General features: G+C 38.6%; 2 protein-coding genes across 4 annotated transcripts; one reads left to right on the forward strand and one right to left on the reverse strand.

Moving 5' to 3' along the window:
- Positions 1–1,055: 1,055 nt before the first annotated feature.
- On the reverse strand, positions 1,056–4,526 carry LOC108691900 (menin). The gene is made up of 4 exons (XM_018199851.1): positions 3,936–4,526; positions 3,033–3,343; positions 2,671–2,810; positions 1,056–2,525 (listed from the first exon to the last, which is right to left on the reverse strand). The coding sequence occupies exons 1-4, from the start codon at positions 4,498–4,500 to the stop codon at positions 1,715–1,717; spliced, it is 1,827 nt and encodes a 608-aa protein (XP_018055340.1). The 5' UTR covers positions 4,501–4,526; the 3' UTR covers positions 1,056–1,714.
- A 1,583-nt stretch (positions 4,527–6,109) lies between these two features.
- On the forward strand, positions 6,110–25,264 carry LOC108691984 (protein FAM89B-like). Of its 3 annotated transcripts, none has more exons than XR_001931945.1 (4): positions 6,110–6,333; positions 6,540–6,659; positions 8,105–8,271; positions 20,511–20,582. XR_001931945.1 is itself a non-coding variant. In XM_018200039.1 (4 exons), the coding sequence occupies exons 2-4, from the start codon at positions 16,661–16,663 to the stop codon at positions 24,036–24,038; spliced, it is 1,698 nt and encodes a 565-aa protein (XP_018055528.1). In that variant the 5' UTR covers positions 8,198–8,271; positions 14,125–16,660; the 3' UTR covers positions 24,039–25,264. The 3 variants fall into 3 exon arrangements, 2 of the variants coding, with proteins under 2 accessions (XP_018055529.1, XP_018055528.1); XM_018200039.1 differs by lacking the exons at positions 6,110–6,333; positions 6,540–6,659 and adding exons at positions 14,125–17,832; positions 23,757–25,264 and having other exon boundaries at positions 8,198–8,271; positions 20,511–20,754; XM_018200040.1 differs by lacking the exons at positions 6,110–6,333; positions 6,540–6,659 and adding an exon at positions 23,757–25,264 and having other exon boundaries at positions 8,155–8,271; positions 20,511–20,754.
- The last annotated feature ends 848 nt before the right edge of the window (positions 25,265–26,112 follow it).

The following is a 26,112-nucleotide window of genomic DNA, read 5'->3' on the forward strand; positions in this document are numbered from 1 at the left end:
CTTCATTATTAAGTTATCGTCGATCAGCTCGGACATTATATTTTCATTCCTGTCAACAACATACTCTACAACAATCCGCTTTAAACATCATCAAAGAATCCCGGCATGCGTTCGGCATGCAGCGAGTTTTACGTACTACAGACAGGCGACAGGGTATCGATCACCTGCGAAAGTTGGGAGAGAGTATTAATTAAAAATCGTAGGATGGATCGTAGAGCCGCGTCTGATTGAAGGCGATTAATAGCTGGAAAAGCGTGACTATTGATTTTGCACATGGGTCGACGATTAACTAAACATGATCATAGTCACAATGCAAGTGCAATCGTAAGGGTCGCCATTCTGTATTTTTTTTCTTTCGCGACGGATTAAAAAAATAAGACAAAACGAATACGAATCTCTAGAGCACATGAATGAACACGCCACGGACAGTTCTCGAGTCTCATCACCGGATAAGAGTAAACGCATTCTTATATTAAGACGGAAGAAAGATTATGCATGATCGGTGATCAAATGATACACGATTTATAATATATGATACTAAAAGCGCGCTCCTATTCTATTTTGCAGTAAAACATCATCTGCCACTCTCAGATGACTCAGATTCAAAGATCAAGGATGATGAACTGTTCGGACATTCATTCCGTCTCTATCGACAAACAGTAAAATAGAGAAGTCTTACAAATCTAGATACTTAGAGTTATTCCGAAAATAAATAGTTATAAAAATAAGCGAGAATTTTATGCTTAAAAATACCTTAGGGTAAGAACTTAATTAGTTTGCACCACATGCGGAGTGGAATGTGTTTCCCTTACTAGATCGTAGAAGCGTAATTCTAACAGAAGTTCAACTACCAAGTGTAAAAAACATTAACGGCAACTTGTCAATCGTAATTATCAATAGTGCAATAGCTTCAAATAGAAAAAACGTGAATCAATAAATAAGAGTGCAACAAGAGATTATATACGTATGACAAAGTGACGATCGCCGACAAACGCATCCATCGGCGATATCGTCGGCAAATTGTATAATTCGTAGAATAAATAACTATGCTCCAAAAAGATCGGTCTACCCGCGAAGATAGAGATTAGGTACAATATTCGATTCTTTTTCCACTCTTTTCCTCTCCCCCTTTTATACCGCAAGTCACAGCTCTATACGCACTGTGGAAGAATCAAGAGAAATATTTACACATAAAAATACTCGAGTCACGGGTTGACGATCAGCGAGACAACGGGGGAGCGACTCTCACGATTCCGTCTATTAACTTAAAAAGTGGGGAAAACTTTTTTGTACTTTTCTACAATTTTCTCTCTCCATATCTACTTTTATACTCTATAGATACTAACGGCGATATATCCCCGACGGTAACGTAAACGTTGTCTCGCAAAGACCCGCAGCGTCGTTGCAAAACGAGAGGAGCACCGTGGAGGGCTTCATTCAAATCAAACGGCACAAAATTCATCACGACGCTCTCGAGTCGAGATTCCGGAGGAGTCCAGCCGAGGAGAATCCGCGTCCCGGGTATCAGCGGGAGACACCGAGAGCGAGGAGGTCGATATACCTTAATGACTGTTTGCGCGGGCCGCGTCGGATAGCCGTCCGTTTGCGTCTCGCGTTTCCGCTCGCAGCGAGCACGAGCAGAGAGTTAATCTCGAGAAATGTGGTGGCACTTTCAATACTTCACTATACCGAAACGTCGGTCGAAGATCTTATACTATTCCCGACGCGTCCTCTTGGGACGCTGACTGACTCCCATGTCGTCGCTGCCACGTGACTTCTTACCGATTTGTACCTGGCTCTGCGCCGTAAGTTGCAGCGAGATCGCGTGGGTATTGAGTTTCTCCGCGAGCAGCAGATCTTTGAGACCCTTCATCTTCTGGCTGTATAATGTTATCCTTGGTCTTTCGTTCTCGGAATCAGCCTCCGGAAGAACTTCGGACTCGACATTCTCCTGAGAAGTGGAGGGTGCCGGTGGTAGAGCGTCATCTGGCGGCGCGACAAACGGCTCACCACCACCCTGTAGTAGGTAATCTCTGTTAAGTATCTTCTCGCTGCAGGCTGCCGTTAGAGCTTGAATACTGGGATGTGTTGATGCTGAATTAGAGGGCACTTTGGACTCTAGGCTCTTGATCAGCTCTCGTGCCGCGTTTCCTCTCTCCTTAGTCTTACAATAGTTGTTATTATTGTTCAAGGTCTCCTCGGGACTCGTCTCTCTCTTCTGTGCCGTTTCCTCCTTCTGCTTCACCTCTATTTCGTAGCACTCTATGACAACCTGAGCGCGTATATTAGCATCGAATTTCGAGATCGTGTTCACCAATGGACGAGCCCAACCTATGTGTAATACAGGAGTATTGGCGCCCTCCTCCCATTGGCAGATACCGTCGTAGAATCTCAACAGGTATGCGAAGCAACGTGGCTGTCGTAGTAAACGCGCGTTGTCGACGCGCACCACGTGCGGTATCAATTCATTGGCAATCTCCAGCAATTCCTTGTATATTTCCCCGTCGTCCCGCGAATAATCATATCTGCCGCGCATAGAATTTTATTATTCACCGCTAACAAATCGCATGAAGCATTTAACATATTCACTACCACTCTCCAAACGCAGTTTCAGCAAACTCATTAAGAATGTAAAAAAGATTTTTAAAAACGCATACGTCAGATACTTACTTCCGCAAAACATCCGCGGCATCGGCCCATGACGCAAGCGCGTTTACGTGTAATTCATGCCGGTACAAATATCCACCTTGATAAGTGTAAGGATATACATGCGCATTTCCATAATATTTTCTTGCTGATCTTACAGCTTCCTACAAAATATGTTCAGAATATGTATATGCATTATATCTGCAGATAAACAGCAAGTCTTTCTATTTTTATTCCTCCTACATTAGACTGCATTAGAACTTCTCTTTCTCGTTTTCGCCTAATATCAAACGTACAATCTCTCTTTTTAAATTTCAAAAATATATACTAGTTCAGTCATAGAAAACAGATTTAGTGATGCTAATTGATACTTTAATATCGCAAACCTGAAAGAGGTCTATAGGTGGTGGTCTTCCAGGCGTAGGCGCAGCCTCTTCCAACTCAGCCAAATTACCGAGTGCCATAGGATACTTCGCTAGATGGCCTAAGTCATACAGCAACCATAATAATTCCTGCTGGAGCAACGCCACTTCGACCGCATCGGTAGTTGCATTCAGACTAGGATTTATAGCTGATACTATGGTAGCCACTTCTAAAGCACGACTGCACACCATAGCTTGCCCATTTAAATACAACCACGATCGAGACGCTACACCAGGCTCCACTGGTTGCCCACGTTTATCCTCGTTTCCCTTACCTGGTAATAAATTGTAATTACCTCTTACCCTAAATTTTTGAAGTCGCAAGTAGAATTTAATAAAAGTAGAATTTAATAGAAGTAGTGTAAGTCGAAAGCTCTAGGTTGAATCTTTCTATCACTTTGCATCTATCAAAGAATTTTAAGAAGCAAATATTATTATATCGTGTAACAAGAAAAACTTTTCTTAAACAAATCCAAAATTACTTGGTGTAAAGTGTGGTATTTTGTGTCAATTAATAGTTTCGAAAGAAAAAAATATAAAATATATTTAAAAGAATCCATCTTGGATATCTGATTAAATTGTGGTCTTTCAATCCCAACAGTTGAAAGTTCTAGAAGAAAGAAAGAAAAGACCTGTTCTTTGTTGAAGAATTCTCTGAACTGATGATGCAGTTAAAGTGAAACAAAAATAGTATGTTTCACTTCTTCTTCCAAGCATTAAGATTGAAAGACCTGAGTTTATAATTCGGATACTCAAGATAATTTATTTTAAATACAGTTTACGTTTTTTTCTTTGAAGAAAGACTATTTCGGTACAAAGTATAATCATAACTTTACACCTAATTGCATTAAGACTTTACCCACATACCATGCCATGTAACCTCCGCAGTCTCTGTACCATCTTCTCCGTACACGACCCATGCATGGTCCTCTGACATAGCAAGATGCACATCCTTGAAACCTAAAACCTGGCAACCAGCCACCACAGCGAAGGCGACTCCATAACAATCGAGCTTGTTCGCTGTTAAATAACTGTAGAGACTTTGCAGATGCGCTCGGTCCTTGTAGTAGCTTCTGGTAAGAGAATTCCATATAACGTCCGATACCTTTTTCACGAGTTCCCTGGTGGCGTACTTGGTGTCATACACGGTGAGATCGACAGCGCCCTTGATCACCGCATGAAACTTTGTGTATAATGCCTCGGCGATGTGATACTCTACAGGCGGCAGTTTCGGTTCGTCGTAGACGGCGTTCTCCTGGGGCGTGAAGACGCGATTGCACGTCAAGGAATTCTCGACTGCGCCGATGAGGATCGAGAGCAACGCGAGATCCGGCTCGGCGCTGTTCTCCAGCTGATTCTTGAAGATCTGCACGATCGCGGAGATGCTCCGGATCGGGAACAGGGCCCTATCTCTGTCATGAAAGCCCGCCATGTCGTACGAAGGCCCCGCCGAACTTGGGGAGGTTGGACACCAACGCACGTTACGCTACGCACGCAACGACCGTCGTTGGTAGCGGCGGTGGCGCGGCAGCCGATCTACGACGCCCGTGTGAGGCTCGTCATACCGCTGGCCGTTTCAGTGTACGACTTCTGACAGAAACCAGGAACTCAGAGACAGAAACTCGCAACGCAACGGGCGGCCACGTCGGGCCCGCCGACTCCGTCCAGCCAACGCGCGCGCGTTTACTCCGCTCCGCTAGTGAACGTTACCCGGCGTTGCGCGGGTCCTCTCGCATCACCGCACGACGAAAGCCGCCAGCGACCGTTCTCTCCTTCTCCTCCTTCACCTCCTCCGCCTCCTCCTCGCCGCCCGCGCTCTCGTTGCTGACCGTGTCGTTGCGACGCTGTACGGGACGTACGACGTACGGGTGCCGTGCCGTGCCGTACCGTACCGTGCCGTGGCCGTCCAGCGGCGCCGCGCTCCTCCACTCGCGAGTCGCGATGAACCGCCTCTTGCTTGCGATACTTGCGACAGGAGTCAGCAGTCGCGACTCGCGTTTCGTTTCCACTCGGTTGCCACCGTCGCGCCGCGCTACGAATACTGATGGAAACCGACGGCATGCTTTCTGTAGGCGCGATGTCTGATTTTTTGACGCGCAATAGACACAGAAAATATATACGTATATGCGCGTCGGCCAATCAACCTCCCGCTTTTTCGGAAATAATAGATACATGACGGGGGAGATTGATTAGCGCGTTCCGCGTGACTCGAATGCCGTCACGCCAATTATTTCCATCGTAACGAACGATGATAAAATCATCGCTTTTTGCACTGTGAAGCAAAAATTGGAAGCGATAGAATTTATAAATCTAGCTCTCGTACGTGAAAAAGAGTCAATCAGAGAGTTGGGATATCTGCATGTAGCGAATAAATCTAAGAAATTATTTCTGCATCAAATGAAAGCGAAAAATTAGTAGATTTTTATATACTTACAGATATAACAAAAAAATACAATTATATCACTTTACATCGCTACGATCGCTACAAATAAAGATAGAAATTATTTTTGCATTTTAAAGCAAAAGATGAAACTGATATAATTTTAATTAATTTGAAACTAATCATTTTATGTTTTAATATTTTTTAATTATAATTAAGTATCTATCGCAGACACAGAATAATATAATACATTTTAAGAAGTCAGATTTAACAATATTTTTTGTTTATTTCTCAACATATGTTTATTTTTAATATTTTGCTTAAAATGAATATTGACACAGCAAAATTTATTTACATATCGAAATTTCTTATTCATATTTATTTATTATTTATATATGATGTTCACTTCAGAAAATCCAACTGTCTAGAATTTGTATAATAACTTAATTCAATATTACAGTGCAATGTAAATTTATGAAATATATATTTTAAATATATGTACATTTCTTTAAACATCTATAAAATAATAACTATAAAATAATAATAAATAGAATTTTATTCTTAAAACCGATGCGAATTGTCTGAAGTGAGCTCCAAACCAGAGCTCCGCACGAGAATCGAATGTTGAATCGCGATTTGAAAATCTTAAGATGGCGCAGCCTTTTATCGCTTTTATTCGTGTTTCTCTGTCAGCTGCAGCAGCTGCAGTCAGTTGATCATTCTACCACGATATATAAACGCATAATTTTACCTAAATGTATTTTCATCAAAGTCACGTTATCGGAGAATAGCAGAGAATTCGCAGAGAAGTTCCAGTCGCATCGCATTGCGTTTATTATTCGAGAGAACAATCCTAACTTTTCGAGATGAAGGTGACGATAAAGAGTAAGTATATGGAGTGACATTCGAAATGTTCTTGCTGTTCTGTCTTGTGCATATAATTCTAATCTGCGATATGTATGAAATATATATCAATCTCATGATAATGGACGTTATGGTTATGTCATGGCTAACGTTCGCATCATTCGTACGTTTTTCTTGGCCGTAAAGCAACATATAGATCAACGTCTACGAGGTATTTCTCTGTCTAGGTTGGACAGGCGTCGCCACCTGGCGATGGATTGCGAACGATGACAACTGCGGTATATGCAGGATGCCGTTTGACGCCAGTTGTCCAGATTGCAAGATCCCTGGAGATGACTGTCCACTGGGTACTTGAAACATATTCTTTTTATTGCAATATTCCACTAAAGTAAACTTTATGATTGCTATTTTTTACTACTTTCTCTTTTCTTAATTATTTATTTGAAAATAATTTCTTCTTGTTCCTTTAAACAAAAGCATATATTTATATTTTTTATTAGTGCTATTGAATATTTTTACATTTTTCGAGAGAAAAATTAGAAACAGTGATGATTTATGCAATTAAAAATTTTAATGTAAGCAAAAATTTTATCATATGAAATAACTGTTACTTAAATTAATAAGATTTATTTATTAAGTGTGGTATCTGTATTTTAAATGAATGATTAATTTTTTATTTAACACATATTTAACAAGAAAGATTATGAATTAGATTAAATTGGACAAATTATATAATTAGAAATTTATTTGGAAACAAATTCCTTGGAAAAACATTTCTGTTAAATGAATTATTGATTAAGTTAAATGAAATTTAATTATGATATCTATAATTTGCATTTATTTATTTCTATTTATAATCTATTTAATATACATATATATTTAATATACGTATATATTTTAATAGTTATACCCTTTCTATTTGTATCCGTTTAAGTTCTATATACATATATTACACATAAAATAGAATATCATACTAAATTTTAATATATAATTATAGGTGGCCAAGAAAAATCAGGTTAAAAATAGATCTCTTTTAAGCCTTGTGTCCACAAAGTGACCTATCTAAATTTTAGATTCTTTAGTAAAACTATTCTTTCCCTGTATAAATTGCTTCGAGATCTCAGGCAAAGAATCGACCATTGGCCAAAGCTGAATTGTTCAAATGTGATTTGTCAATTCTTTCACCATCCGAAATCTCGGAGCGATTTCTATATGAAATAAAAGATTTCTATTTAAAAATTAATCTAAATCAATAGAATCTGGAAATAATTCTGTTAACCCACCAAAATAATTATATAAGAACCACTCAAAGTGGTTACTAGAAAATTTTTTACAATATTGCTCACTATGTTTGCACAACCTACGTAATTATTTTGTTAGTCTAATGAAATTATTTTTGATCTGTATTTAGCTAAATTTTTAGACTTCAACAGAATCATTCTTTTCGAGTATCATAAAACACAAGGCTTTATACTCCCGACTTGTAAAATACCGCCACAACGAGAAGGCCGCATCCGCGACGGCGCGCGATGTCATGATATCGATCGACGCGTGCCGGTCGGCCGATGGAGAAACGCGGCTGGTAGGCGCCGCTGTCCCTCACCCTCGCCCTAAGCACCCTCGGGTATCGATGCGCGGCGAATGTGTGCACGCACGTCCGTCCGTTCTTCCCGTTGTTACCACCCTTTCTTTCTCTTGCTGCTAATCGCCAGGTGCACCCGACTGTTCACCGGTCCGTTGCCCAACACCGACGAAATTAATTTAACCGCTCGTATACATCGTTTCGTTTCAGTGTGGGGGCAGTGCTCGCATTGTTTCCATATACACTGCATCATGAAGTGGCTACACTCGCAACAGACCAACCACATATGCCCGATGTGTCGCCAGGAGTGGAAGTTTAAGGAGTAACCGCCGCTTATCCCGCAGACCCGCAGGTGTCAGCACGCAGCGAGTGATCAGGTAAACGACGCGTGCCTCTTCGTTCTTTCTCCTTGCGAGGTTTCCCTTCTGAAGAGATTCGGATGTAAATTGGACCGGTTATTTTAGGAAATTAGACATCTCCTCATAGTCTGTTTATATCTATAGCTGGTATTCTCTTATATATATATATATATATTATAGTTGGTTTTTATATCTAAGACCAGTCTTAAATACAGTCTTAAGATGTTATAAGTATACTAATCAAAAATAGAATATTAGCATCTTAAGATATATTATTTAAGACAGAAACTCTCTGAAACTCTCTCTAAATTCTTTGGAATGGAATCTCTTTCTAAAGAGGTTCTCTAAATTCTTTGGAGTGAAACTCTTTAGAGTGAAATTTCATTTCAAAGAATTTAAGAGAGAAATAGGAGCAACTATAAATACCGGTTTATATAATTTATACAATCTAAATAATCTGTGTAACAATCTCTTTTGCTAAACCTCGCAAGTTCACATAAACTCAGGCTTTCAGCATCAAGCCTGCATAAATTTGTTTAAAAAAGCCATTAGGAGTAATCAAATAGCTAGTAAATGCCAATAATAATGCTTTATGGCATGTTTATTTATTCATAGCATTTTTTTTTAAGCCGATTCGTCGTATCCAATGCGCTGTTCGCCGTAAAATGTGTAATAAGATTTATACAAATTTCATACAAATGACTTATATGTCTTCCAAGAGAAAATGTCGTACCTAAATTTAGAAACTTATCTAGAGTCGTCCATCCGCCGACGATTAAATTCGCCTGCCATACGACAACCCGTTGTACATTCTCGTATGTTGTCGCGATTGATGACATCTGAAATTCGTCATCTCGCGAATATCTAAAATCTTTTTATGCCTCATTCCATTCAGAATTTTCACCACAGCAGTACTTGCGATTAATCTTTTCTTTTTGCGTATAAAAAACGTCTTGGAGAGGAATTGTATAAAAGACGTCGTGCTATTTACTCGAAACTGTATGGAAAGACCGATTGCCAAAACATTTAAAAATTTAGATAGATACAGATTTGAATAATTTCATTAGAAAATCATCAAAATAATTATGTAAAAAAACTTGAGCTGATGAGCAATGCTACAAAAAGTTTTAATATTCTAACAATCAGCTGGAGCGTCTGTATAATTATTGGATAGTTTAACAAAATTATTTTCAGATCTGTTTCTAGCTGAATTTTTAGATATTTATGTCATCAAAATAATTATGTGGGTCGTTGAAGCAATGCTGTAAAAAATTTTCTAACAACTAGCTTGAGCGTCCTAATAATTATTTTGATAGTCCAACAAAATTATTTTCAGATCTGTATCTAGCTAAACTTTTATACTTCAGCAAAATCATTCTTTCCATATGACATCCGAGTCTTCACTGTCAGTGAAATTTGAACATCTCTTGTCCCCTTCACTCTGATCTCTCCGCGCGACAAAGAGTACGTTTCCGGTTCAAAGGGTTAACGTGCAGCGTGCGAATCAGCCTCTCTCCTCTCGGTCTGATATCTGCGGGCAACGCATTGGCTCGTTGAATTATTAATAAGTCGTTGTATCCGACAACATACGCGTCATCAGTATCTTGCGCGTGTTCGAATGTAACGTAATAGCTGCAGCCGCGCCGCATAATCCATTCTCTCGGCAACGCGGTTGCAGTTCTACCACGCGTTAGAAATAGTTCTATCGTGAGCTCGGGAAGGGGGAGAGGCCCCTCTTTTTTTCTCGCTTTAATCGCGGGAATTGCGTTTTGCTGACATAATCGCGCGCGAGGAAACTCCGACGCGAAATTTAATGGAGTTCAACGCGAAGCGCGAATGGATGGTTAAGTCAAATTGCGACAGCAAGAACACTATTTTCAATGCGGCACTTTAACTGATCGCTTTTGCGAGTCAATTTGACTCTTTACCTCGACTGTGGGGCTGAATTATTTATGATTGTAAAAAAGACGGCCGCTTTCAACTTTATTTCTTTCGACGCGGTGTTCAAAGTACGACGGAGTGTAAAAATAGCAACATGAGTCATGTTTAATTCCAAGAAAAAAATGTATGATTCAACGGACATATCGACAATTGAAGAATGACTGTCAGAATTAGTTTAATGTCGAATATGATATCGTGAGTTTTAGAAAAAAAAAGGATTGTTAAAAATATTTACGAAAAAAAAATATTATTTGTCAATGCGACCTATCAAGATCAAAGAGAGATGCTAAAAAATGTCCTTTATGAACTCTCTGCTTACGAATTAATAAATATATGTCCGTTTCAATGTAGATTAATTTTAATCTCGGTTTAATTTTCTTTATTAATTTCTCTTTATGTTTTCTAATTCTTAATTAAAACTAGAAAATGATAAAAGTAAATCAAATCGAGATTAAAATTAATCTATCTACATACATCAAGGTTTTTTAATCGATATGCCGCAAATGGTCTTCAAGTCATGAAAATAGAGAAAATAATAAGAAGTAAAACTTCAGAAATAAATAAGAAAACAAGGAAGTAAAAATATTTAAAAAATTATAATTATTTAAATTATGTAATGTTGTTAGGGTTGCCATAGACCTAGAAAACCGGGAAATCCGGGAAAAATCAAGGGAAAATGTAAAAAAGTCTGAAATTTTGAAATTTGCTTACAATTTCCTTAAACTGCTCTTATTCTAGATAATTGTTATAATAATTTAATATTATTTGACGTTTATAATGAAATACGTTCAAAACTCGCACACTTAAATTCTTTAATAACGTAATTAAAATTTATATTTTATTCAATATTTTTATTTGATCGCCTTTTTTCGTAACTGCATTTTTTATACTAATTTTTTACACTAATTTTTTAATACTAATTTTTTTTTAGCTTGAATTTGCACCCAAAATTTTAATACGCTACTAATCTTTTTTGCGTTGTTTTTAATATAAGCTAGCTTTCCTATAATTCTTAAAATATAATTCTTTAAATATATCCCTGACTTTTCCATTTTCATCTGGAAAAGTCAGGGAATTTTTAAATTTATTTTCTGTGACAACCCTGATTGTATTTATTCTCATTTTAACCAAAGTGATAATTGCAATAAAATCTTTTAAAACGATAAAATAAAAATTTGAGAACTTTACGTTTTATTTCTGAACGTCGTATTTGGCGATATCTGATAAAAGATCTATGAGCGCTGAAACGTGTGCTAATGTATCTCGAAAAAATGGTTTGTTATTTAATGTATTGCGAATTAAGAAAGGTTAAAAAACACTGATCTTCATTGACCAAAGTTGAAAATCAAGAAAAAGTCAAGAATTTTAATTTTTCAAAAAATTAAAATTTTCGACTTTAAAAAAGTTCAATGTACATACATCTTACCTTCGGTACTTTTTGAATATTATTAACTTAATGATCAAACGCAAGCAGTTACTAGCGCGATATAAATAGTAATATTGTTAAATTGCTCTCTCAACAAAATATTTGACAGTTTCCAAATCAGGAAATATGAAAATATGAACCAAAAAATTCAAAATATTATTAAAAGCATTAAGCAAAATCATGACATTTTGTTTGAAAAGGAAAAAGTTATGAAATATTAGGATGAGAAATTTCTGACAATCAATGTTTGTAGAAATGCACAATAGAATCGCAGACGGACTCACGTTTGACATTGGCATTCGAAATCCGCATCTCGAACGCGCACTTCACGAAACCCCGTGACCCAGTAATCGAATTTTGTTTTGACGGCCACGTTGTACGGTAACAACCGGACGGACAGAAACGTCTTCGTGATGTGTACGATCCGATTTCGATCGATCAAGGAACCGGCCGGATTGCGCGGGCGGGAGGGAGAGGTGGAGTCAATTTGCATTTTATCGGCGGAAGATCGGTCGCTAAAGTGGAACAAGTCGTTTTTGCCTGAGCCAGAGCGAAACAGAGTGTGAATAAATTCCGCGGCTCGCGTTTTCTGAGCCGGCCGGTCGTGCCACTTCCTCCTCGAGCTTAATTGCGCCGTGAATGGGCGAGCGATACGCATGATGATCGCAAGCCGATAACGCGTATCATCAGCGGTTACTTCATTCTACGGAGCACGTGAGACTGCGGGATATCGCTGATATCTTATCTTCGTCATTCCGTTTCAGTTGAGTGACAGAAAACATTTGTGAAATATTCGAGAGATGTGCCATCTCCCGATATAGCGAGTTTAGAAACCGATTGTCTTGAATGAGGTATATATCTCCACATATAACAAGTTGAAGAAAAAAACTTAGTTTCAAGATTTTGTCAAATCGCGTCAATCATAGCTCGAGAGCGTGACTTAAAGGAGAGAAATCGCTTCGTTAAGACGAATTGCGCGAATTAAGAGTAATCGCGCTTCCCTGGATTCTTCTTTCCGCAATCTTCGAAACAGAGAGAAGAAAGAAAACGGGGGAAGTCTGAATGTCGCACAAGCTACGGCACTGGTGAACAGACCTTCGTGCTATTGCAGAGAATGGCGAGACGGAGGGGATCTAATAGGTCCCTTCCCTTTTCTCCATCTCTCTTCGTTCACCTCTTCCTTTAATAGTCCTTTCCTTTCTCTTCCCTCTTCCGTCCCGTTCTCCTCGTCTGCCACGGGTTACTCTCTCACGCGATACCACTGGTCGCGGTATACACCTACACCCAATGATGGAGGTAGATGGACCCCGAGATGGTTGGCTCCGAGTCCTTTCATAATTGTCCTTCTGATTCTTTTAATTTGTAATTCCTAATCTTTTTAATTCGTGATTCTTAGTCCTTTTAAATCATGAGTCCTAGTTCTTTTAATTCATGAAACTTAATCCTTTTAATTCATGACTCCCAACTAATCCTTTTAATTCGTGATTCCCAAATCTTTCAATTCATAATTTTTAGTTCTTTTAATTTAACTCCTAAGCCTTTTAAATTATGCTTTCTTTTTTTGATTCTTGAGTCTTATAATCTTTAATTCATGAGACTCCTAGTTTTTTTTAATTTATAGTTTCCAGTTCTTTTAATTCGTGACTCCTAGTCTGTTTTAGTCATACAACTAATCATATAAAAAATTCATTCGAGTCTTCATTCCTTTTCGCGTTTCCTACGGAATCGTCTATGCGATCTTTTACGTGTATTCTTTACTTCGTTTATCTCTTTTTATGAGAAATTATAACGATGCTCTGGCAAAGCATGGAAATTGATATGATCGATAAGATATTTTATGCCTCACGAACTCTAGAAAGTTCACACTTATCGTTCACACAGATCGTCGTTGCGTTCGCGTCGATGCGAATAATGCGTATTGCGAAATGAACGCACATTCGCGGGTAATTAACTGCTACACCTGCGATAGATATATGACGTAAAGAAACGAAACGATATGTGACGTGTTCCGTGAAGTGTAGTACTCGTAACTCTATGGAAGCACAGCGAAATCGACTTACATAAACTTAAACAATCTCGGGCGAGTGCATGTGTGTAATTAGGACGCGCTGGTACATAATTGAATCCATTCGAGCGAATCCTGTGAAAATACATTACATCAACGATGTAATATAACGATAAAATCTAATATAATTTTATACGAAATTAATAATTTTATATCGAAATTAAATTGATAACCAGTTCTGAAGATTCAGAGAATTAAAATTTAAATAAGTAATAACAAGGCAATAAATCAAGTTGCAGTGCAAATTAAAATTAATTAAGATTCACACATTCAGATCCAAACATTTCACACTGAACCATCTTCAGTGTGGATAAAGATTTATAATATTTCAAAATATTTGTAAATCAGACTTTGAAGAAATATCTATGTTGTTTGCTCTTATTTAAATTGCCTTTTGAAATTAATATTTTCTCATTTTTAATATTTTGAATGATTATAGTGTAGATGACCGAGACATCGTAATGTACTATGAAAATCATTGAAAGACAGCATCCCTAAGAAGAAACTATAGCGCCTTGACGACGCTAGAAAGTGTGACCACGACTTTCCGTAAAGTTTAGAACGGCAACCGCATTTCCCTCTCCCTCTTCTGAGATCTGTAATTTACGTAACGTGTCGAGCGATCCAAGAGTTTTTCCTATCAGGTCAAGAACTCACACATCATCATGATCAACAGTGTTGAGATCGTCACGAGACCGCTGTCGTGAATCTTTACCATCACCATCAACCGCATCCTCTTTGCATTCGCCTGTGTCTCTCCCTTCTGTGTCTCCACACACGAACACACCTAGGCACGCTTACTCACTCGTTTATTCGCTCTTTCGCTTGTTCGCACGCTCATTCCTTCGCTCACCCACTGGTTCGCTCACATATACTCATACATGCATAAGGCGCACACTCGTTGACTACCTGACAAGAACTCGAGCTCGGCCAGTCACGTGGCCACTGATCGCGAAGGATGTTTGTGGGACCGCAAAGTCAGTCCGTGGCGGTCGGTCCGTTGAGAAAGAGAGGATAGAAACGTTATCGGGTGGAAGAGGAAGAGGGAAAGGACTGAACGGAGGAGGAGATACTGGATCGGGGATACCGCCTGGGGTCTCGGGATCGTCGCTGTTTTAACTACCTGTCCAAAGGCATTCGTTGCGCGATCGTTTCGGCTTATTCCTCGTAGTTCACCGAATCAAAGTTTTCAAGTGTTTCTCAAGTGATTGGTTCCTATCATCACGGGAGCAAGAGAAGTCTTGAAAGGAGGCATCATTGATGCGATCATGACGTAGGAATCAATAGTGTTTTAATTTATTTTAGAAAAGGAGAAGGAATTGCCAATTTGTGCGTTAGAAAGTGTGGATTTCGGTGCACTGAAACGTGGAAGACGCGATGTGACGTCAAGCGAGACTCGGAAGTGACTGCTGAAGACGCGCGAATGATGCGAAGACGAAGTGGCTCGAGTCAAAGAAGATGATTTTCTTTCATTCGAAATAACAATACATAAATTAAATTAAATTCTTGGTTCTTCCAACAAAAGTTTTTCTGTTACTTCCTCTGTCCTATAATAAAGGAAGAATAAAAAAGTTTTATATAAAGAAATTTAATTGCCGAATTTGTTAAAAATAAATTTTGATACGCTTCAGAAAAAAAAATAGAAAAGAAGTCCTTTGTCAGGACCATTGAATGGTTGGTGCGCACTGTGAATCGCGGCATGCGATAGAAAGTTTACTTACAAAAGGCGGCAAGTCAGGTTGCCTCGTTCGTTCACAAAGAAGCGGGTTCGCCGGATCTGCTCGTACATTCTTCATGGAAGGAAAGCTCGAGCGATCGAGATAGAAAGGCGACTATCGAGGCCGTAACGTCATCTTGAAGATCAGCTTCAATGACAAGCTGAAGAGAGAAAGAGACAGAGAAAGAAAGAAAGGAAAAGGGCGAAATGCGCGCGAAATAAATTCCTGTATTGAGAATCGGAAGTGGCTTCTTGAAGTTTTTAATTGACATGCACGAGGAATATTTTGCGACGTAATTCTCGCGATTGTGTGCAAAATCACAGGTCGATTCCGCTCATCGCGATCGCGAACGAAGAAGTATTTGAGAAATTGAAGACAACCGCGCATGAAGCTATTAGCGAACGAACGAAGGCACGTTTCGTGGCTCCCACAGAATTGTATGCAAAATCGCGTCGGCGATATCGCGAGGCATCGACGCGATCGCGACCCGCTTACGAATAAAGAGGACGAGGCGGACTCGAGGGGAGAAACGAAAGAGAAGAAGCGAAAGAGAAGGAAACGCGGCGAATCGAGGGTACGCGCAGCAAGATTGCGGTGATTTCGCTGGCGCAACAGTGTGTGGAATCATGTGGCGACGTTGCACAACATTCCCGTCATCTCCGATCGGCATTTAAAGCATGCTCGTCCGTGCGTTTTAAGGAAATAAGATAATTCCAAGAAACGCACGCCTCGCGAATCATACCTCCGGGCTGCAAGATTTTATACAAAGATATCCAACGGCTATTATATTCGTCTCCGACTGACAATACATCACAATAAAATTGCAAACAACGAATTCCTATCCGAAGAATTTTACGGATGATGAAATACTGCTGATGCGAGAAATTTGCCAAGCTCACAAAATATGCCTCGCTTGCTGAGTTATTTACCGCGTTCTTCGATTCTGTTGGCTTATAATAAACACGCATGCGATAAGAACGATAAACGTCGCTTCTTATCTTGAGAGAATTTTGAACGAAGCGCAATCTTTGTCGTTTACGTGCGAGGTGAAGGTACCTCATGTTACTACTGACATTTAGTATTGTGTTTAGTAATAGTAGTAATAGCATAGATATTTTGTATTGACGTAACCACGAGTCAAGATTGTGCAGTTAGTTGGCTCGAAAAGTAAAATTCGTTTTTTGCATACGTATAAGTATGTCGTCATAGAGAATGAGCAATCGCTTTGAAGGTTAGAAGGTTTGAAAGACGAGCGGAATGCAGCTGGCAAGTCAAAGGCCTCATCCGCCTCCGGTGCCACCTCGACCGAGTCGGCAGGTGGTTGCCGAGGCCCTTAAGAGATCGCCAAGGCCGCCCTGTCCCACTAGGCAGGCACCACCGCCGCCAAACACGAAACCCTGGAGATCCGATCAGCAACAGCAGCAGCAGCAGCAACAGATGGACCCAACGGGTGGACGTACAACTGTATACGAATCCCTCAAGGAGTGCACGAAGGATTGCAAGGACGAGAATGTATCCAACGACAGAAATTCACGAGATCGCAACCAGACACGAAATACAGACACAATTGTTGAGGATAACCGGTCAGAGAATGGAAACAAAGTTATCTCGTCTCACGATCAACATCACAGACTTGGTACCGGTTCAGAAAAGCCTTATCCCACGGGGAACGTTCCAGTGAATATCGTGCGGAAGCGCAACAGTCTGACCGAGGATCAACGGCCGCAACGTAAGCTGGAGATCCGAAGAAATTCCCGCGGGAAAGACCTAGCCGGTGCTCTGCCATATCATCGTGACCGATGGAAGAAGTTTCCTGATAAAGATCAGCAAAGAAAGAATAGTGTCGTCACCTCGACTGAGAAATTCGAAACGGCACTGACAGCGACGAAACCATCGGTGGCTATTCGAGCTATCAACGTGTCCTTCGAAGACGAGCATCGTGCCTCGTCCTCCAGTCCGGATTCCGCTCGAGGGCGAGTCACAGTGAGTCACGCGGAAAAATGCAACGGCGATTCGGAGAGAGCAGATGAGCACAACGCCCGATCGACGAGTCCTGATGAGCAACAATTGCAACAACAGCAGGAAACGTTCGTGGCTAGTGGAAAGCTCGGTAACGAAGATGTCAAGAATCTGTCTCCTATTGAGAAATCGACGAATATCTCGAGCGTTGACCGCGCTGCCACCACGTTGCTCGTCGTCGATGAATCGGAGCGTAAAATTGCGCCCAGCGACCAAGAGGACAGTAACGACAACGATAGCGACAATAATATCCACCGGCAGGACTGGCTGGAGGCGGGGGTTCGTTACTCTTCCACGCAGATTACTTTGCATGGAGATGATGGCGACGACACCGACACCGTCGACGTAGGTCAAGTCAATGGTTATGATCATCGCGAAGAGGAGAGAATAACTGATCTTGATTTCATCAGGTATTAAAATGAAATTAAATAGCCGGAGACTTTACTCATAATTGTCTCTACTGGAAATTAAAATTATAAAAGTGGAACTAGATTACAATATGAATGAAATTCTTATCCATTCGGCAAAGAATTGAAAATTTCTTATTGATGAAATAAATTTATAAGTGTTTTTTAAATGGCTTCTAGACGCTCAATTATTGTATTATTATTTTGCAATATTATTGATATGTCTCTTAAACAATTCAAAGCAAACATGCTGGAGGTTCAATATAATTTCCAGACAGTACATATTGGGTTGTCCGAAAAGTTCGTGCAAAAGATTTAAATTTAATAAATGTATACTAAAATTTAAATCTTCTGCATTTAAATTTTCCTTCAAAATCGGCACGAACTTTCCAGACAACCCAATAATATTATGCGATATCAATTTGATTGATATCAAATATTGTACAATAATATTAATTATCTAGGGGCTATCTGTAAAATTAAGAGATTGATCGTAATCGAGAAATTCAAAGCTTACATTTTAGTTTTTATTTGTTTTGAAAATCAAGAAAGAAATTTTTTTTCCACAATTATCTTTAGGAGATAACATTGCTTTAATTTCTAAAAAATCACTCTTTACATTCTTTACATCTAATGTTCTAATATTTTCTCGTGGATGACAATAATAATTAAGAAGAAGCACTTGCAAGATAAGAAGCACTGATTTCCTAATTTAAACAATTTAAACATTTTTAATTTTTGAGTGTGTTTAAAATGTACTATAATCTTCTTAAAGTGAATTTTGATGCTCTTATTTTTAGAGTACAGCATTAAAAATAATATGTTTAGGGAAAATATGTAAATACATTGCTTAAGTTCTATGATAAGTAACGTTGTCGCAAGGCGCGACGTTACTGCACATCAGCGCTAACGATGTAATAATTATCGAGAAGTCGCGATGCAGGCTCGCTCACTGTATTACGCGTATTGATCTAAATTCAACTATCCGGTGATGTGAATGCATCGCTTTCTCGCGATAAATGCTGTCTCAGCCAACCGTAAAAATCAACCGCTCATTAGCGTCAACTAACGTTCAAAAAACGCTTGCGCTCTCTTTTTTTATTTTGTCCTCAGTTCAATCCTGAAATCCCTTCAATTTGCTTCTAATTAACACAGATAAATCCTGACAAATTTACAAGATTTACACTAATCTTTCGAGTATTGTTGTATAGCATTTATGTGCACATGAATGTGCGATATTATGCGGATTGTGCAGTTATATAAATGAAACGAATAATTTAAACGAATGTTATAAAAAAAAGAAGAAATATATTATATTCTCGAGAAATAAATATAAATAGAGACTGCATGAATATACTTTTCTCGCGTTTACATAACTGATTGCTACGAAACTAGAAATCAAAGAAATTAGGGAAATGTTAGGGAAATTGAAACAGTCGAGGAAATTGGAGGAGAATCAGGGAATTTTGCAAAATTTTATAAAAAATTAATCTTGATTTTAATGAAGTTTAACATGCGTACAAACATATACTTACGTAATTTTGAAATACTACTAACAATTAAATGCAAGCAGTGTTAGCAACATTAATTTACATTGTTATGTTAAATTGTTCTCCCAAAAATATTTAACGGATTATATAATTTTCCAGAAAGAAAATACAAAAAATTTCAAAGTATTATTAGAAATTATAAGAAATCATGAAATTTTGTTTGTCTAGAAAGTTATATGAAATTTTAGGGCGAGGAATTTGTGGCAGTCCTGACTACAAGTTGATGAAGAATTTATTATTAAGAGCGTTGATTTTTTTAAACTGATATCGCTATCTATAATTGCTATCGAATCGATATCGCTGCACTTGGCGTATCGAATTGATCTTATCTCAGCATGCGGAAAATAAGATGAGAGGAGTAAACGGAGCCGAGTTGAACGGATATCGATATCGATAAGAACGATTGAAGGATCACACACTTCCGCGATGTGCCCGCGATGATAATAAACCGTAGGGCGATGTGAGTCATTCGCCAAAATCCCTGCCTTCTTATGGGCAACTGACACTCCTAAAGACAGATCGATTTTTATTCCATAAGATGATCGTGTAACGGTATTCCCATTTTCTGTGGCTTCTATCGTACTCCATCTGTTTACAAGAAGACTGTACGATCCGCAGAAGTTTCCCTTTCCCCGAGTATCATGAAACTATTAATTTCCCCTTCATACACGGAGAAATCGAAGTAATGTGTATTTTAGAATTCTAGTATATTTTTTATCGATTTTTTTATCGATCGAGGTTTATATAGGAATAAGCGCTCACTTACGTAAAATTTACTTTATTTTTCTGACAAATGATTGTATATAATATCGACTTCGATATTTTTACAACTAAAGTATCTTGTTTGGCAAAAATAACCAGAATATCTATACGCGACAACTATACTGTTACATATATTAAATATTAATAATTAACGTCGAATAAATTTCTTAACTTTGAGTGTTTTTCATTTAGTAACACAAATGCCGTTCTTTACTCATTGGATGCAAAGAATGATATTTCTGTGCACTAAATGCATTCTTTATCACTGAAAACACTTTGCGTTGTCTTGTTTATTGAAACGTGCTGAAAATATATTCCATTCTATACAGAATATAAATTATCTAAAAATCTCGTACTTGTATGTTCTAGTATTCAAGAAAGGATTGCGATGTCTTCCCTACAAGGATTACCCCCGTTACCGAGAAGTTTGAGTGGCTTCAACCTGAGCGGTCGCGGCGAGAGCGGCGAGCCGCCTCCACCGCCCACGAGGTCGTCCAGTAAATCCCAAAGAGGCAGCAAAACGTCGCTGCAAACATCGTCATCGAGGCCGTCTCCACCTGCCAGACAACTTACTACCTTGGATACCCAACTGGCAGTGCTCAGGAGAGAAATGGTATTCATCCGAAAATTATTTTCATTCTTTTACTTCTCCGTTAACATCGCACTCTCGTTATTTTAATCGTAAAATATATTTCTCGATGTTTCTCGATGTCTCATGAAACTAATAGTTGCTGCGCAATATAGAACTGGTTTGCAGACTATCAGGATTTTGATTTTTTTTCTCTGATTTTTAATGTCTAGTTGACGTTAATTATTTATATATGATAAGATAGAAGATATATATGTGCAGAAAGAGAGAGAGAGAGAGAGAGAGAGAGAGAGAGAGAGAGAGAGAGAGAGAGAATATTTATGTTACAATTTCCTTTATGTTACAATTCCCCAAGAAAGTTATAGTCTTAAAGTAATGATATTCAATCGTTCAATGATTTAGTAATATAAAATTATTTTATTTTTTTAAGGCAAACAAAATGCAGAAATACGGACAATGATTATTTTAACACGATAAAATACTCTTAATGTGCAATCTGGATGGAAAAATAAAACATTTTAAGAGTTTTGCGGATGCGATTTTTAGATTAACTGAAGCAACTGAGAGTAATTAGAAATGAATAATTGAAATCTTTTACATTTAGAAAATTATTTGACCATTGGATTGGATTTTACGGCACGTGTAACAGAGTATCACTCGACATGCGGTCAGTAAATTGTCGATGTGATTCAAATTGGTGTCTGAAATTGTGCATCCCATAACGGCAGCCATTAACTCTAATAGAAACCATTAGTCATCTATCACGGCACGAAACGTATATTTATGAGTATGTGCAGGAAAATTCCACGCCTACGCGTGCAATAAGCACGTGCGATTTCAGAGTGGTCGAGATTCTTCCGCTGTCATCGATCGCGACGGAAGCTGTGCAAATTATTCGCACGACTCTCATTTCTGTAAACCACATTTGTTATCATTTGAATTTTTTAAACATAACATAAAATGTTCGCGTATTTAAAATATTTTTAAAACTTTTATTCCATGTTTTGTTCATGTTGGCTTTGTATCTATGATCTAGTTTCTATCGAAATCCTTAATTCAATTCCTCAATTCCTTCGATACTTAGATAATTTTTCTCTTTGTTATTTTTCATAATTTTTATTTCTTATTTCAGATAATATTTTTTTATTGGTTTTCTAATTCTTTTTATATTATCTTTGTTATTTTTGTGTACAAATTTAATTTCTTTCGAATAGTTTCCTTTTCCTGTCGTCTTTGATTTCTACTTGGAAGTATTCCTTGTCTTTTAAACTTCGATCCTTGCCACTCCTTATCCTCGATATTCCGTCGCAATAGTCCGATCACGTTTTGCGAATCTTCATTTTCTACTCTGTCGTCGTTGTCCACCTCTGTTGCTCTCCTGTCTGTTTCTCCCGATCCTTCCGCATTTGTTTGGGCGACCCGAATGACCCGTTACCTCGAGGCCGTGATCGCGTGTGAGTAAATTGCGCACGATGAGCGTGTATTTTATGCGTGGGATCATAAGCAGCGAGGGAAACCAGAGTATATCATACCGCGGTAGAGAAAGACGGGACGCGCTTATATCACTCAACCGTGCGGAGGCGCCGCTTTTTAATAGCTATATTACCTTGCAAGTTTGCTGCGCAAATATACTTCACATACCTACTGCTAGTTACACGCCGTATTCATCTACGTCGATTAACGATTGAAATTCTAAGAGGCTTTATGTTTATTTCAAATAAAATTACTACAATATCTCTTGGCGTACATCTCATTAGTAGTTCAACGATCTCATTATCGCGTCGACTAATGATTGAAATTCTAAAAGACTGTTTATTTCAAATAAACTAAACTACAACTATTGCTACATCTTTTTGTGTACACCTCATTAGCAATTCAATTTTGTCGTCGCTTTGCAACTACATGGAAAGTTTTACTGAATTACCTAAATTTATGTCTAACAAATCTAAAAATGATTTTATCTATCAAAATAATTATGTGAGAATCTCAAACATGATAGCATCTTATATAATTATTTTAATAGTCAAACAAAATTTATTCAGACTTGTATTTAGGTGAGTTTTTGGAATATTTTAGCAAAACCATTCTTTTCATTAGAAATTTGAATATCTTATTGATTCAGCGATCGCTATGTATTTGTTTCGTATAAAAATATTGTCATGCACGTTTGCGTGACATTGCAGCAATCTTTCCGAAATTAACTGTAACGGGATCTTGAGTAGGCTCTCTCCGAGGAGAACTCTCGTGAACTCTTGTTGGATCTCCGTTCGCGTCAACATCCCGACTCGCGTATCTAAGTTGGGCTAATAATTTAATAGTCAATCCAGACACGAGAAGCGAGTTCGTACAGCCGCTCCCACGCTACATTCCCTCAGGCATGATTTTACTCCTCTGTACCCCTTTTCCCTCGCCTCCTTCGTTCTCTCTTCTGCTCTTCGTCCTTCTTCTAGCCTCATTTCTCTTCGTCGTGTTGTCTGTTCGCGTCTCTCATATTCTTCCCGTTCTCCTTTTCCATATCTCTCCTATACAACTCCCTCTTCCTCAGTTCCCACGACCAAGCAGTCACCAAGCTGCTTGGAAATGCGTCGTTTCAGTCCGTAAATCACGAGGTAACATTTACCTTGGAGACTGTATGGTAAAAGTGAATACGTTCCTCCAGCTTCTATATATTGAACCCTATGTGAAATTTCGCAGCAATCCACGGTGACGAAGAAAAGTCACGGGGTTACGGAAAATGATGATCGTAGAATCTCTTTAATAAATATCTAAAAGTCAATCTTTTAGAGAATAAAATTTATGTAAGCAGTAACATTATATCTAAGTATTTTATATATTTATTTCTAATTGGAAATCGAGATGCTATAAAATTCGAATTAATTTAGTTTCTAGTGTCATAAAACAATATATAAATCTCAAAGCGATAATTACTTGTACAAATATTTTACGTGTCTATCGCAAACTCATTGCAATACCACAATCTTTTTTTCATTTTTAGTGCATTACAATATTAGTAATTATTTTTGCAGTTTGGTCTGCGGCAGCTTGATCTCTCGTTATTGTCTCAATTGTGGTCCTTGAACGAGTCGATCCAGGAGTTCCGACAATTGCTGCAGGAACAAGAGGATCGAGCGCCTTCGCCGTCGCCCAGCAGCGAAGAGGGAGAAGATATAACTTACGGGGTGCATCCGCCGCCGCCACCAAGAAGACCAGCACCCACGCTGCATCATCGACCGCCACGACCTCCCAGGCCACCCAGGCCATCAGCCAGTGACGAGTCACCATCGAGTGAGGAGTACGGGGCCGTTTGACGTATCGTCACCGAGAGGAAGAAGTACTCAAAAAGGTCTCGGTCCTCTCATCGCACCTAGAATGGTGTTCCAGCGAGCGTCAGTATCTCCGAAACACGAGAAAAAACCTCAGAGATTTTCGTGAAAATGAAAACTGCGACTATCAAAATCGGTGGTCAAGATTCGCGCGTGCACGCGCATCGTGATATTCGATTACGAATTGCTGATTCCTAAGAAGTACCTGCAACGTCGCTTGCAGAACCATTCGAGATCGCGGTTCTTTAATTTGTGACCGAAATTGATGATTGAATCGGTCGGCTAAAAGATTATTTCGCGATAGATTAGTCGTGGTCGCGCGTACGGTGCTATCTGTGTAACTATCTGGAGAAGTCCGCTTTTCCCGCAGGCTGTCGTTTAGAGAACTATTCGACATTATCTGTGACCGCTATTTCAGCACGGAAGGATTGATGATCGAATCAAAACTCGACGGTAGAAGACCGCAGTAATTCAGTCACCAATACGCGAAAGTTGTTTTACATATGCAAGATAATAATCACTTCTCACAGAATTTCTGCCCGGAGAAGAGCCTCGACTTGCCAATTTGCAATAATGACATTCCGCATATATCGCGCTCTAAAAAAGGAAGGACTCGATTGCCGCGAGTGAGAGAGCTGATTTCAGCTCGGCGCGTCGCTCTCCTCTCTACTTGTGATAACGCTCGAAGGGGCCTTTGATTAATGATAATCGCACCCATTTGTGCGGATTAAGATTTCTCCGCGACTCCGCTCTGCCATAGAGCAATTGTAACAGATCCGAGCCCAAAGCACCGCGATTCTTTCGTGTTGTGATCCAAGAAAAGACGTAATTCTTTGGCATCACCAGCCGAGAAGCAGTGACTGATGAAAGAATCATAGATGTTCTCTTCCATGTTTTTTAATACTGTTGCATACCTGTCGCAAAACTTATCCTCGTTGCTGCCGTCGGGTTATCTGCGCAATTAGATCTGCCATACACGCGAAGAGGATGGACAAATTTAATATCTTTTAAAAGCAATATTTAACAGAATTTGTAAATGTTTGATTTCTAGACATTACAGATATATAAAACAAGCCTTATAGATATATAGTACCTTATACCAAGTCTTCGCGTGTACGACATTTTTGGGAAAATGAAATTGTCAATGTTCCACGACGCCCTTTCGTGTAGATTAATACTGTGTAAAGATATGTAAGACTATGTGCAAAATAAATGAGACTTAATTTAAATATATGCTGACTCGTAACAAGCGTTACGTAATACAACTACAACCTTTTCTTGTATGCATCGTTGTTCTGACACAGATAGTTAGCAATCGACAATGCTGCACCTACTTGCATGTATGCAAATTGCATCTCGTTCCGATGCAGGGTGTGTGCGGAAATAAATAGTGCAATAGCAGGACAATGAGGACAAAGAAATTGCTGTACGAGACTCTTGCGTCATCCAAGATGCCGCAATAATTCATATTATACTTGTTTCGATTGCATACTAATTAAATTTTTTTTCTATTTAATCCTCAACATAGTATTAATTTGTAAATTATAAGACATGATAAGTTACATCTCAATATTTTTGCATACATTTTTTAATCAGTAAAAATTTTCTGATTGTTTAATATTGTGAATTTGATTTACACGATTAGGTTGCGTATTTTTTCTACTTGACTTTTATTTTTTTTTTGTTTTTCATATTACATAGTTGGCACTATTAAAGAAGAATTCTTTTATAAACTTTCATATGAAGAAATTTGTCGATGAACGCTGCGATTCGAGCATTTTCTCCGCTTAGTCTATTGTATTTTTTTTTTTTTTTTTTTTTTTTCATATACATGCACAATTCATACATGTTGCTCCTCAATACCGTTCATCGTCAACGCTTTACACATACACAAACGAAAAACACTGGCAAAGGCAAAGCAGCCAGAGCTAAATTATCTCGAAACATGTTATATAGGCAACGTAAGATTTTTTTAAACTAATTTTTGCATAAATATTTTTTCCAAAATTGTTTATAAGAACATCATAAAAACGAATTATCTTACATAAAGGAGAATATC

Source organism: Atta colombica, unplaced genomic scaffold (genome assembly GCF_001594045.1).
Source record: "Atta colombica isolate Treedump-2 unplaced genomic scaffold, Acol1.0 scaffold55, whole genome shotgun sequence".
Lineage (NCBI taxonomy): Eukaryota > Metazoa > Arthropoda > Insecta > Hymenoptera > Formicidae > Atta > Atta colombica.

Excerpts from the sequence above, each read along its gene's own strand:
- LOC108691900 (XM_018199851.1), bottom strand. The coding sequence starts at position 4,500 with ATGGCGGGCTTTCATGACAGAGATAGGGCCCTGTTCCCGATCCGGAGC. Across the intron at positions 3,344-3,935 it reads TGCGGAGGTTACATGGCATG|GTAAGGGAAACGAGGATAAA; the intron begins GTATGTGGGTAA and ends ATTTATTACCAG. Across the intron at positions 2,526-2,670 it reads GCCGCGGATGTTTTGCGGAA|ATATGATTATTCGCGGGACG; the intron begins GTAAGTATCTGA and ends TATGCGCGGCAG.
- LOC108691984 (XM_018200039.1), top strand. The coding sequence starts at position 16,661 with ATGCAGCTGGCAAGTCAAAGGCCTCATCCGCCTCCGGTGCCACCTCGA. Across the intron at positions 17,833-20,510 it reads ACTGATCTTGATTTCATCAG|TATTCAAGAAAGGATTGCGA; the intron begins GTATTAAAATGA and ends TGTATGTTCTAG. Across the intron at positions 20,755-23,756 it reads CAGTGCTCAGGAGAGAAATG|TTTGGTCTGCGGCAGCTTGA; the intron begins GTATTCATCCGA and ends TTATTTTTGCAG.